Below are 13,755 nucleotides of genomic sequence, written 5' to 3'. Positions count from 1 at the left end.
TCTTCGATCCTTTGCCATGAATTTCCAAAAAGCTTCACAAGAAGGCTGTTCGTATTTTCTTCTTCACGTCAATTAATTGGTTCGCACTCTAAGAAGGGAGGGGGGGTCAAAGTAGATCTGTCAGTGCTGGTAAGCGGCGGCTATTTACTTAAGTACCAAACTTGTAAACATGGCAGTAAAAATTAAACATAACCTGACTTATTTTGTGGGGACGGATTAGACGAAATGAAATTATTGTCACGTCTCTCTGTTTCATTTCGTTCTCTTCTTGCGTTCACATCGTCCGTGACATCTGGGGACTCATCTTTCGCAGATCTCCTAATAACCGTCTGACTTCATAATAAGCTAGCTCCGAAAAGCAAAAAAGAGCCTTCCGAAAGCACCCACAAAACTGTCTGAACAGTCGAGCCAAAAGCAATCTCACATTTCGCAAATGGATTTGGATCATTTGACTCGTGAAACTCTTGCTCATTCTCCATTCAAACCACGATCCGCGTACACGTTTTCAGGGCGTTATCTCACCGATTTTTCTGCCACCTGTTTTAACGGGACACTGAAGTGAATTTGTCAAGCTCCCGTTTTTGCTTGCACTGCGTAGACTGGCTCAAATTAGCACACTTTTCATCGTTTATCCGGTTGACAAATCGGTAATTATTTTACAAAGCGCGAAAGAAGAAAAACTACCATGCGCGGTTTGCGGCGGCCGCACCAACTAAGGCTGCGACGTTGGGAGGAGGGGCGCCGTGATTGGACGATGACCAAGGTTAGCAATCAAACAAGTTTCGGTTTCGGTTTCGGTTCTGTAAAACATAACCAATGGCGTTGTTGGATGGGCATTCTCAATATCTCAGTAATCATCGTACCGCGCTTCTGCCATGTTGTCGGCTGTAAAATGCACAAGATAAGCCTCCCAGGACGGCTTGTAGTCGTAGCATTCACTAGCTGAGACCTACGCAGTGCATGAACGCCCTCCGCGTACCCGCAGACGCCCAAATGTCGTGCGCTTTTCCCCCATATTTGGAGCTTGCCTCCCTCATGCCTGTATCATAAAAAGCGTGTTCGCACCAGGCCAAGGGTCTGTTCATTCTGGCATGTGCCCACTGCCTGCAAGCAGTCGGTGCTTATGGCAACAGCACGCCAACGAGAACTCGCTAGCGCGCCAGTGCCAGCCTGCGCGCGTTTTGTGAACTAGTTCGTGTAGCCATGAACGTTGCGGCCGAAAAAAAGGTGAACTCAATATAGAAAACATCGGCGGAAAACAAAAAAGTTAACTTACAAAAAAAAAAGCACGTACCCGCAGGGATTTGAACTCGTGACTTGCAAAATACTTGCGGTGACATACTTAGCACCTCAGACAACTCAGCCACGGAGCGGGATGCGAAGGCCTGGCTAATATAGGGTATATATTGTATAACCGGTTTACACTTTTATTTATTTTTGGCATTTCAAGCAGCTTAGGTGACTATTTGTTGTACTGCGCTCGTGCAGTAAGCGTCGCCCGAGTTTCCACAGTAGCTCACGTCTAGCAATTGCATTTCGTAGACGGAAAAGCGTTCGCAGATGCGTAGTCGTGCTGCTGACCGCTGTGCTTGTTCGCCCAGCGCAAAAAAGTGCTTCCCGCGCCCTAGTTTTACGCTGTACGGTAAAAATATCAGTTGATTTTATTTGCTTAGTACCTATATTGACTTCGCTGACTCTTCTCCCGCCTTCAAGAGGCCTTATGTTTTCCTACTGGCGTACCAGTCAGCGAAGCGTCGCATGTGCGCTTGTGCAGCGCTTGTGTGATTGACTTGGAGCTAGATACAGTGTACAAACAAACCAAGTAAAGAAAGGCACATTCTTCCATTCACAAACGTGTCCTGGCTTCGTTTCAACTAAGCGAACGAATTGCGAGCAAGCAATTTTTTTTAACCTCCTGGACTGCGACGACCCGCCGGCGGCCGGCGGACGAAACGCTGGGCCGACTGACTCTGTTGGCCGGGGAGCCGTGCAGTAGCGCCGCAGCTAATTGCCAGCTCATCCCTTCCTGACGTCACACGAAAACGCCACAGAAAATGGGCGAACGTAAAGAGAGGAGGACAGCATTTTCGAATTAGTTTTTCTACTCAATAAAATCGCGTAAACGCGTCTAGAGTGGTCGAAACATGGCCTGGGGACTCCGGACTACAATTTCCGCTAGTAATCCCGCAATGTTTACATATCACTTCAGTGTCCCTTTAAGGGGAAAGTCGCTAAGATTCATTTTTCCCTGCAGTTTTATCTAAGTTTCGGATTCGGGATATGGCTCATTAAAAAAATGCCTCATATATTTCTGGCAGATTTTTGTGTCAATGTCTTTATGGTTGATGGCATCTTTCAAAGCGTTAATAGTATTCCAAGTGGATTGCTTTTAGTCCCACAGTTTTGTTTTCTAAAATTCATTTCTAAATACTCTCTTTAATGTATCCTGAATACCAGCTGGCTTTCCAGTCAGTGTTAACAACTCATAATGTAGACAAGGCCCTTTTGTTTTAATTTATTACTGCTAACTATCCTCCCACTGCTTGATTTGTACTGCAGCTTTTCGTGATAATGTCTGTCCCTTTTTATTCGTGGGTGCTCATATCATATTACATTGTCGTAATTTAATGTTCTTTCTTTCAGTGCTCTCGGTAGCTTTGCTGCATTTTTATTTCTGAATTTTTCTCGAATGTGCCCTATCGAGGACCTTTGTCTCCCCCTTTGCGGAAGGGTGGTAAGAACCGTTTTTGATTCTGGGATGTTTTAATTCCACACAAATTCCCTTTTGTGTGAAAGGGCGGAATTAAACGATTGCTATGCGGTAGTTTCATGGAAAATAGAGTCTGAGTTCGTTTATCCCGACATTTTTAGTTTTAAAATTCTTTGTGCTTTGCTCTTTGCTTCTAACTGTCGACAGGGCCGTGTTGGCGATGGTGGGGTGGTAGCGGGCGGAGCGAAAACACGCTGTCTCTCAGAGACTAGCAGGAAGATTCTGGTGCGAAACAGCATGCTTTCCAAGAGAGTAAACTAGCACCCTTCTGGAGTAGCCGTTAGCGCCTCAGCCAATACAGCTTATTCAATCTTAGAAAGACTGACGGAACGCCGCCTTGAAGGTGGCATTGTAATTCTCATACAGGGTTCATGAACTCCGCCTCGAAGGGAGTAAATAACTCCCACGAGGATTATTTCGTATTTAGTTTTGCAGAACCACGTGCAACCAGATGTAGTAGCGGAATTCTTGAAGAATGAGTTAAATATGGGACAACGTTTCTTACTCCTAGACATAGTGCCCAGCGCTCCTCGACTTGTTAGAGTGGAGGCTCGGCCCCGGCTAAGACTCGCGAGCTAGCTACCGTCCGGCAGGAGCGGCTCGTTTCTCGCCTAATTGAGCACGTAACGTTATCTGCCACGTAAAATCTGCTTCTAGCTGCCACGTAACATTATTAATGTGTGAACACCTCCTGAGAAGCTAATATTGAAACTCTATCGCACTTAAAGCCTTTTTCCTTTTCCTGAATGGTGCGCCGTTATGAAATGGTGCGCACAGACAGTTACATCACTCAAAGCCGCAATTTTAGCAGATATATACAGTCTGATGTGTTAAACACAATATGCGAGACGACTGCAACGGTAAAGTGTATCACCTAGCTAACCACAACACCAGGAAAGTTCGGCGCCCCAGCTTACGTTTTTTTTTTGTAACGATGTTCCGTCTACAGGTCGCTTTAACTAAAATAGACAATTTATTTGGCGCGCAACTTGCGCTTCGTCATAGTAGAAAATTCCTACAGATTCTATGCACGCCTTATACCGTGTTTATTTTTGGAGAAGCCTTCGAAGATGTTTCAAACAACGCATGCACTAATTGCATTAATGACTTCTTGGTCTCAAATTGTAGTGCCAGCTTTTATCTCAGCAAGACTGAAATAACACGGCAATTATTAACCCTACCTATGCAAGGGTGGCAGTGTTGCTTGACAAAATTGATTTGCTTGGGTGACGAAACAACTTCCAAAATAGGCTCTCAAATTAAATGTATTTTGCTAGCAAAGTTGTCCAGCAACATATAAAAAAATACCTGATCAAACAGCGACAGTTCTGGACACTGAAGAAAGCACGTGATTTCATTGCCCCCTTTGGCGAGGTACAGCATGCATTATACAATAGAATTTTAAAGTCGCATATATAACACGGTAATCTGTCGCTCCAATAGCGTGCCACCGTAATTGCCGCCGTAACAGCTGGCAACGTTACTGTTCTCCTACTTGACCAAGCTCGCCACATAACTTTCCTTTATCTTTATGCCGGAATAAATAAAAAAACCGGATATAATTATTTTCTTGTTTATTTAAAAAAAAAAAAAGAATCCCTCACGAACAGGTATTTCGTATTTCAGCTAATCAATAAATAACCTTCAAATATTTTTACAACATGTTTGCTATTCTGCAGCCATCGACACGTTTTCAGCGTGTTCACGAGCCATGCCAAGGACAACTTCAACGTTCTTATCCGGTACACGATGGCAAGCTCGCTGATGTACAGGTCGCCAAGATTCAAGGGCCAGATGTATGTATTATGAAGGTATTAGCATGCATCTAGTATACTGTGTGTATGCAGTATGTATCTAGTATGTGTTAGTACGAAGCTCTATACTTGACATTATTAAAGCCTTCCCCCGCACGAGCAGAGATGGCTCACTTACTGAGACGATCCCAACTTTGGCCATAGCTCCTGCAATGAGAACCCAGTTGAAGGTGTTTGGAGACCAGATGGCCAGGGTGTCTCCCTTGCCAAAGCCGATGGACAGCAGGCCTCGTGCCAACTTGTCAACCTACGCCAAATAGTTGTAAATGATGAAAGCTAATAAAAAGTCAAAGTTAGGTCTGCTTGAGAAACAGCACACGGGCATTGGGCTGGCGAAGCTACAAAAACATGAAAGTGATTCTTTGAACCCCTCACTTATTTGAGAGTTAACGCGTGTAGTGGAAGGAACTCATAATTGGCGCTTTCGAATTTACTGTAATTATCTTCCGTGCAAAAAACACATTTTTTTTTATTTCGCCTAGTCCTATGAAAGGATTAAAATCGACACTGAGAAGTACCACGAGTGGGAAAAGAATAGACGTTAGACAATAAACCATAGAAACAATGAACCATGAGCTAATACCGGTGTAATTTTTTCTATTGCCAAGTAATGTGCTCTAATGATGAACGTCTAGTGAAAAGTGCATGGTCAGCCACCAGGCGACAATTAAGTGAGAAGGCCTTTACATGCCACAGAACCGGAATTCAAGGCGACACTGAACAAACTAAACCTAACTGTGTATGGTACTGGACACCCCGCACTGTCCTGTGCTTCTGCGTAACAAGATATGCTACAAGTAGTAAACATTACTGTATGCGACGTGTAATCCTGGAATTACGGAAGCTCCTTTTGCAGCTGCATGCTCACAACGCCAATAATGAGTGAAAATAGGCGTGGAACAAGGCCAGCAATACTATAGCATGGTAACTGTATTTGTTACAGAATTGTCACTGTATAGAGCCGCAAGAGCATCAAAAGGTCCAGAAGCTCTTTTATTTTAGCCACAGTGAGTAATGCCATTCAGAAAGGTTGTCCTCCAAGTAAGTCATATATCACGAATGGCTGCCTCATTACGATTTACACACACATCCTCGCCGCCCACATGCCAGAAAAACTCCATTTAAATCGTTTCCGTAGCTGCAAAAAAAGTACACGCCTTTTTATTATATTGCTCTGTCGCACAAGAGAAAATATAGCTTCGAAGAATAATTTCGTTGCTTCCTTACGGCACTTAGGACTGAGGCCCCCCGCTTACAAACATTAAAGGTTAATTTTGGCTTTTGATGAAACATTAAAAGGGGACAATTTTTTATTGTGAGAGGGCTATACTTATCATCGGATAAGCATACGCTCAGTAACTTAACATCGGATAATTATAACGTCCGTGTCTTTAGCGGCGCTAAATCTTATTGCCATGATATGAACCAACTCGCCCAACAACACGACTTACTGCAGTGGACATAGTGGGCTGTTAACGATGATGATGATAAACACCTGTAAAAACGATATGAGACACTCTCAACACAGATACAATAAAACCTGCTTAATTCACGCTGCAAAGGAATGCCATCCTAGTTCGAAATAACGAAAGTTTTAAATAAAGAAAGTGCAAAAAACATCCTAGTACAGGGCGACTAAAATGCAGTGAGCAACACTAACAAGATTGTGCTTGAAAGGGTTTTGTGGTTGAAGTATGCCTTTTGCCCTTCAAGGCGCAAGCCAACACTTATTTCTCTACGAGTTAATGCAGCACATCTCATTTTTGCTTCCCTCAAAACTCAAGATTCCGGCCGTACTCAGTGTGATCACGTCTTCAGGAACGGAGCGCCACACTGGTGCCCGGTCTTCCTTTTCCCCATTTTCCTCCCACTCTCGTCACGGCCGTGACCGATTTTGGGCATCCGATCTCAGAAATGATGTCATCTGTTCGAGCACCGCTTACCACAGCACTCGGGTGCAAATCGACGCAGTCCGCTCGGTTCCGCCAAGACATTTGTCTTTGGGTATTTAAAATATTTTTGCAAATTTTCACTCTGCTATCTGTTCGTCTATCCTTTCCAAAGGGGACGCAGCCTTATGTGAAGGCAGCGGGAACGTTCCTCCGACCTTATGCTACGCACAAATTTGCCGGTGCGGTGGCTTGCGTTACCTACTTGCGTTACAATTAGCGGGCTTTTTATGCATTGGCTTCTATCAATCTTGGCCGGACTGAACCGCACAGTTAGAAGTATTCTGAAATTTGGTTTACGGACATTTGAATTAACAACGTTACACAGTAGCATGATAATGTCGTGGCGCAGCTATTGACACTTCCAGATAAAGTGATTAACTAAAAAATTGGCGCCGTTTGCACTAGTGAGGCAAGTCTAGATAAAGAGCACAGCTGGGAGTCAATTTAGCCTATTCCGCTCTTGCTAAATTTTGCTCAGTTTTTCTACGCTCTGCAAATTGCTGTTATGGTTTCCGATATTCTTAGTAGGCTACGCTAACGGTTGAGGGGTGAGACCAAGTTTAGCCTGATGTTCTGAGATGATGTTACAAGATGTTCTGAGGCAGAGATACGACAGTGTTCGGGTTGTTGTTCTTTCTCTAGAGTTCTATACTGTTTCGGCTCATCTTTCGCTGGAGTCTTAACGATGTTATCGGCGCGGAGCAGCCAGGAGCTCTCTCGCCGACGCGCCCGCATTCTTTTATGCGGCGCGTTCTTTGAGTAGAGATGGGCCGGCTGCGAAGCTAGCCCTCGACGTTGCTCGAAGCTGAGCCCGACTAGACTTGAGGCCTGCTGGGAGGCTAGCACCGGAGTCTAGCGCGTGCCGTTCGGAGTAATCTGACGCGCACTGCTCTTGCACTCTCCCTCTTCGCAGGAGGCAGGCAGCGCGCGGGTATTCTTTTTTGACACTTTTTTTTTCACTAGACCCGACCACGCTCAAACCTAAAATGTTCTGCTGTTAATAATCTTCAAACACTAATTTTTTGCGTCTACAGCAGTAGGTCAACAATACTCATGTTATCTTTTGAATGCAATAATTGGGTTGGCCATGTAGTGACATGAAAACAAAAACAGTAAACCATCACGGCAACACATAAGCTGTACACCGAAGTACAGGTCCAAGGGAGAAGGAAGGCATTTACTCTATGGGAGCACAACATAGGAAAATGTCCAGTCAAGGCGTGGACCCGGACACCGCTGGAAGAAACAGGGTGGAGTTCGATGGGGGACGTCCTCGTCATGCATTGAACCTATATCGGCTGTTGGTAATGATAATGATTATTATTGTGATAGATATTTTACTTTAACTCATGCTTGCAACCCCGCCACAACAGCTAAGACGCACGTACAAACATTCGTCTCGACGATATATGCCCGTTCGGAAGCAAGGTTCGGATGCTAGCTCACCTGCTCTTGGAATTGCGCAAACGTGCACTCCTTGTCTTCCTGCACGAATGCCCAGCCAACGCTGTCACTCCATTTCTGGGCAGCGCAATCAATGTGCCCTCCAACCGTCAGAGAGGAGAGCGGTGTGGTACATCCCTCATTCCAGTAGCTGGAAGTGGTCTTCTTGTCTGCCGAAGAGGAGCTGAAACCGTAGAGAGGCAAGTGTAAGCTTAGAAACGCGAACCTACACAATTAGGCCACTCGCTTCATATTTGGGAATATAGATGAAAATACCTGGCTTAATTCGACCGCCTTAGACTGCGCCGACAGTGTTATTTCACTGTGGTATTTCTCTGTTCTGCTAAGAAGTGCGAAGCAAACTAGCAATTCTCAAGTAAAAATAAATGAATGTGTTTGCTTGTAACCAGAAGTATTAATCAAGAAGCAAGGAGAAGTAGGGGGAGAATGTTTTGTGGAGCATATTGAAAAACACGTCCGTCCAATTATCACTAATTCGACAAAAAAAACTAAACCAAATGGTGTGGAGTACCTTATTCTAGAATACAAAATAATATCAAACCTACAGTCTTCCCTTTTAGACAGTAAACAATGTCTTTTTTACTCTTCTGTATCCTTTTAATCAAGTTACAAAACTCAATGGTTGGTAGTAGATCTATGTTTAGCATATTTCACGTTTTTAATCTCACATTTTGCTAAATTTTACATTTGCTGTCGTATTTTCTGTCACTCTGGTATTACGAACTTCCGAGGCATTTTACCAACAGCTAAACCGGGCTTTTTTACGTTTTAAACACGACATGCCAATTTCCCCCCGATAATGGTGTTTCGCAATGATTGGGAGCCGATATCTAGCCGTTGATACACTGCGGGTGCATTAACATTCTAAACTTCACGTTAGCGAGCGTGTTTCCCTTTGGGTCAAGCTGAAAATTTTGATGTGTTTTGTTCCGTCTGTCAACATGGAACCGCATTGCACGTACCAACCTTCTCTTCTACTCAGTGGGCCTGCATAGGCACATTGGGTCAGCCGGAATGTCGGAATTACTGTATGTAGTTCTGAACACCCTCCTTTCCGGAGTGTAACCTATACTTTGCAGCGCCTTAGACGAAAAGGCAAGATAAAATCAGCTGCTACAGCTGTTCAAACGTGATAAAGATGCGGTTTCAGTTTTGAAGTGTAACATTGAGAAGGAATAGACAAGAAGCTTTAGGACAGAAAATTTGTACACTTTGCAAGAGATTCGTTGGAATCACGACGTCATGAGTTTTTGTATGCTGCACTCTAGAGCGCATTGGCCGACCGATAGCAATGTCACATGGTATGTCCCTTAACGGAATAATGACCTCCGGCGAGGTTCATTAGCTTTTGCCGTGTTTACTTTTAACCTACTAAGTACGGCTGTTCCGACTCTTCCTTGAGGCAACGATTTCTAAATATTACTTTTCATCTTGGCCTTGCCCAAAAACACGACATGTTTCAGGCAAGAAAGAAATTTAAATTTATTACTACTGTGGCGTCGGCGATGACGCCGGCAGCCGGAGCTGTGCTTGCGGCTGCCTATTCAGCTTCCTCCTGATTCTAATCGTATAGCAAGCGTCGTTGCTCTGTGGCAGAGCGCACTGTACGTAACATTCATCAAAAGGCGCTTTGTGTAGTAACGTTGTCTCTTTGTAACGCGTTGTCGCCAGGTGCAACTGTAAACGGGTCGAGCATAGATCTGTTAATGCGCTTGAGGGGACGGGAAAGAATTATGAAACCCGTACTCGCAGCACTTCGCGTTACCGCTGCATCGCCACAGCTAACAAAATCGTGCATACACATTGGAGTAAATGCCAGCCTCTTAATTGCCCATCTTATCAATTGAGCGTCTTCCTTATCACCCGTTTTAAGCGTCGATTCGTGGGCCCGCCCTGAAGCAAAGATGAAAAAAAAGCTACGTCGACAGCAATTCCAAAGAATGGCTGGCATGCCATCACAGGCTGACAACTGCTACTTTTACACCTCAACTGTTATCAGATTTGGAGCTGGAACGGGCCGGCCCCTTTGGTAACTGTAATTCATTGTCCTTTTTGAATACCGACATTGGCACGCCGAGATAACGTTTTGCTTGGTTACGGTGTTTTTAACAACGAAGCTGTACAGTCGGCCAAATCTTTAACTGGCGTGCGCGAGCGGCGACTTTTCTGTGCGTCAGCGCCATATGACGGAGCCATGCTGCAAGCTGTTTGAGGCTAAGCGCATGCCCAGAAAGCCGCGCTCAGTTGTGCCCATCGTCTGCTAGGCTGTTCCTTCCTTAGCGCGTCACCCCTTATGAGCGCACTGCGAATGATCCAGGCAGCGGGGTAAAGCGAATGGCTTTGCTCTTATTTTATTTTCCCAAGATTAACGTTGCAGCAATCAATGGAGTAAATTTCAAGATACGCCGAACACGCCCAATGATGAGATAAGCCGAAGACCATGGGTTACTTATTTATTATTCTTTGGGTTTTTTTTCTTTAGATGCCTACTTTATAGCTTCGGCTTCAGCACGTTGAAGATATCAAGCGCGCATACGACTGATAACTGCCCTTAATACACACGAGAAAGCGTTTACGTCACAAAATAAAAAATGAGTGAACCCTATTCCTCAGCTTATCTCATGAGTGAGCGTGTTCGGCGTATCTTGAAATTTACTCGATTGATTGCTGCAACGTTGATCTTGGGAAAATAAAATAAGAGCAAAGCCATTCGCTTTACCCCGCTGCCTGGATCGTTTGCAGTGCGCTCAAAAGGGGTGACGCGCTAAGGAAGGAACAGCCTAGCAGACGATGGGCACAACTGAGCGCGGCCTTCTGGGCATGCGCTTAGCCTCAAACAGCTTGCAACTTGGCTCCGTCATATGGCGCTGACGCACAGAAAAGTCGCCGCTCGCGCACGCCAGTTAAAGATTTGGCCGACTGTACATGCCGACAAATATTCTTTCGTCGCACCAAAAAATCCCAAACTTTAAGATAAAGTGGAGAGAGGGTTGCAAGCCCATGAGCAGGTGTTAGGGGTCCGCACCTTAGGAACCAATTGTTGTTGGGGAGGTCCCATGAATCAAAACCTGTGTCTGTACCCCGTCAAACCGGCAACCTAACCTCTGGGACACATTAAACGGCTGCGGAGCAAGGTTGGCAGCGCCGGGGAAAAACAAAATGTGCGGCCATTTGGAAACAAAAAAAAAACGGTTCATGTGGGCGGAACTGAAACTGGGTCACTTGCGTTGTGAAACCGGCGTCTATCCGATTACGCTACCGTCGTATTCCGGATGCACAGCATTTCCTTTGGGATCGTTGCGTAGGCATTCGCTTTGTACTCGGCCGCGGGTTCTAGCGTGCGCTTACGCGGTCAACACGGGCAGAGATGTCGAAGCCTTTGGACGAGATGATCAGCGCCTGCAAGTCATGGAGTCCTTTCAGCGGCCGCTTTGGAAATTAATGCGAGGTCTAACAGCCGGGTCTCCGACCAAGGTAGCGGGGCCACCAAATCTGACGTTATCCGAGCCTTGCACCACCAGTTATTTTTCCTATCCTTTCTCATTTTCTCCTGTTGTGTTTCTGCTTTCCTGCCGTGGCTCCCGGAGGACGACCCATGCAGGTGCGGAGTGCTGCCTGCTCTGAAAGTTCTCAAGGCGGACACTAGGAGGCTTAACTAGATAGGCGCAACAACGCTAGGCAGGCTGCTTGGTACACAAATAGCACTGCATAACCAGAGGAGGATCGGGCCACCGTGGTGTACGAGTTGGCACCCACATCCTTTGAATAACCGACGCAATTATTTCTTTCTCCTCAAAGAAAAGTGACGCACAAAAGGCTCCCGTCCCTCTTTTGCGGGCATTGAACACACAAGCAGTTTCACGTAGTCTTCTACAGCGTGCAACCGGGTCACTCAGCTTCTGAGAGCTCGGTAATCTAGCAATAAAGGATGAAACAAAAATGAAAACGCGCAACTGATTGATAAAAGTGGAGCTGTTGAAACTTGCCGTAATGTGTGGCGCGTAAGCCATGTTCAGACTATTGACGCAAAAGCCATATCGTGATCTATGGACGTAAAGAAACTGCGTGTCACGCAGTTCGGTTGGCTGAGACGTGAAACGACGTCACTCTTTAAAAGTTATTAGGACAATTACGGGAACAGTCTGAACCCTGCCTAAGGCTTTAAAAATACCAAGAAAATGCCCAGAGCTCCTGGGCGCGTGCCTCACGCCGACGGCCCATCGTCCCTTGCTCCCGCAGTGGAATTGAAAAAAAAATACTAGCGAAAAACCGAGGAGCGCATCGCGTTGCCTAGCAACCAACAACGTCACAAATGGCGCAACACCATTTCCACGGAACCTCCCCACGAGTCCAACAACGTCTCGCATGCGTCGTGCACGTACGCGTTTCCGCTGCGCCCCAGCTGGCGTCAAGCGCTGCCGCGCTTGTAAAGCTTGGCATCAGGAACACGATCACACCGATTTATATGACGATGGATACTGCTAGCGCAGTGCAAAGCGACGAGGTAACATGTAAATAAACCATTTCAAACCTGCACCAGGCGTGGTGAAGTGTCCTTCAGTGCTCACGTAGAAATACATCATGCAGCTTCGCTATGGCTCAAGCCTTGCGCGACTTAGTGTAATGTCCGACAGTTTATTTTTTTTGTTTCTGTTGTCCGAATCAGCGCAATCTCTAAGAGCCTGTTTTTTTATTACATTATACCATAAAATTGCATTTGACGCAGCCCGATTCAAGGAGGTCCCGATGTAACGAATATATTGCCATCCCCGTTAGACACCCACAGAGACCAATACTTTGATTAACCCGAATATGTCCCGATTTAACCAACCTTTTCCCCAAAAAATGCAGCTCAGAAAGTGTTCCCTTTCTTCTCTTTTGTAAAGAACGTTTCAAAATTGATCAATGGAACACCAACGATAACGTCGCGGAGTACCTTTGCCAGGCTTTTACGAAACTGCGCGGAGCAAAACGGGAGTTCTAATTGTTTAATTGTTAGTTGAATTAACCAGACGGGGTCAGCAGCAAAAAAACGTTTCCGTCAAATTTTTCAGGAAGTGCTTTGTGTTGTTCGTTCGCCATTGTTCTGCGGGAACTTCTTTTGCTTCCGCCTTTCTTTTAGGTCTTTCTCTGTAGAGCTCAAGATGTTTTTGTGCAAAAACGACACAAAGTCCAACTTGTTAAACCTACAGTCCGTATTCGCGGTGACATGTTTGAGTGGCGACCCCTGGCTCTGACGTCGGCTTAGGGTCTCGCGCTGTTGTCGTCTGCTACACTCCGCTTGTGGGAGGCATCAGTACCTGCTCTAGAAATACCCCGCTTTGATGCTTTACTGTATTAAAAAGCGCATTTCTAGTAATTCAGTACTTTTTTCCGGCTTCTGACACATCTGAATAATTTCAAGCTGTATCCCCCACAAGTTTGCAACACAGCAAGAGAGAGGCAACAACTTCCTTCGGAGTATCGGTCAGAAGATGGGGTCTTACTCGTCCTTTCTAGCTTGTTCGCGCGGTTCAACGCTCAGAGCAACTCGATAAATATTCAAAACGCGTACGCTTCCCTACAGTATTTTTGAGATGCTCTCATTGAGACTCAACAGTTTAATGCTACGCACCAAGCAGCGGGCCCCTATTCGCACATCGTACAGCAGCAAATAAAGCGGCTGTCTTCTATTTCTTTCTCTGAATTGTATAAGATGAATGTTTTATTTTTTTTTTGTGGCCAGTGCTATCATTTTTCTGCACCGTCACGAACG

General features: G+C 45.5%; 1 protein-coding gene across 3 annotated transcripts in view; it reads right to left on the bottom strand.

Moving 5' to 3' along the window:
- Window positions 1–13,755, bottom strand: part of LOC144149912 (medium-chain acyl-CoA ligase ACSF2, mitochondrial-like) — a 197,421-nt gene that overhangs the window by 72,707 nt on the left and 110,959 nt on the right. For all 3 annotated transcript variants that reach the window (XM_077681646.1, XM_077681645.1, XM_077681644.1), the window contains exons 2-3: window positions 7,983–8,163; window positions 4,703–4,831 (exon numbers count right to left, since the gene is read on the bottom strand). In XM_077681646.1, coding sequence (XP_077537772.1) covers window positions 4,703–4,831; window positions 7,983–8,163 — 310 coding nt within the window. The remainder of the gene's footprint in view (window positions 1–4,702; window positions 4,832–7,982; window positions 8,164–13,755) is intronic.

This window comes from Haemaphysalis longicornis, unplaced genomic scaffold, assembly GCF_048455015.1.
Source record: "Haemaphysalis longicornis isolate Haplotype H1 unplaced genomic scaffold, Haemaphysalis longicornis Haplotype H1 scaffold_8, whole genome shotgun sequence".
NCBI lineage: Eukaryota > Metazoa > Arthropoda > Arachnida > Ixodida > Ixodidae > Haemaphysalis > Haemaphysalis longicornis.
The sequence above is the reverse complement of the archived record's forward strand: the minus strand, read 5'-3'. Positions and strand labels throughout refer to the sequence as shown.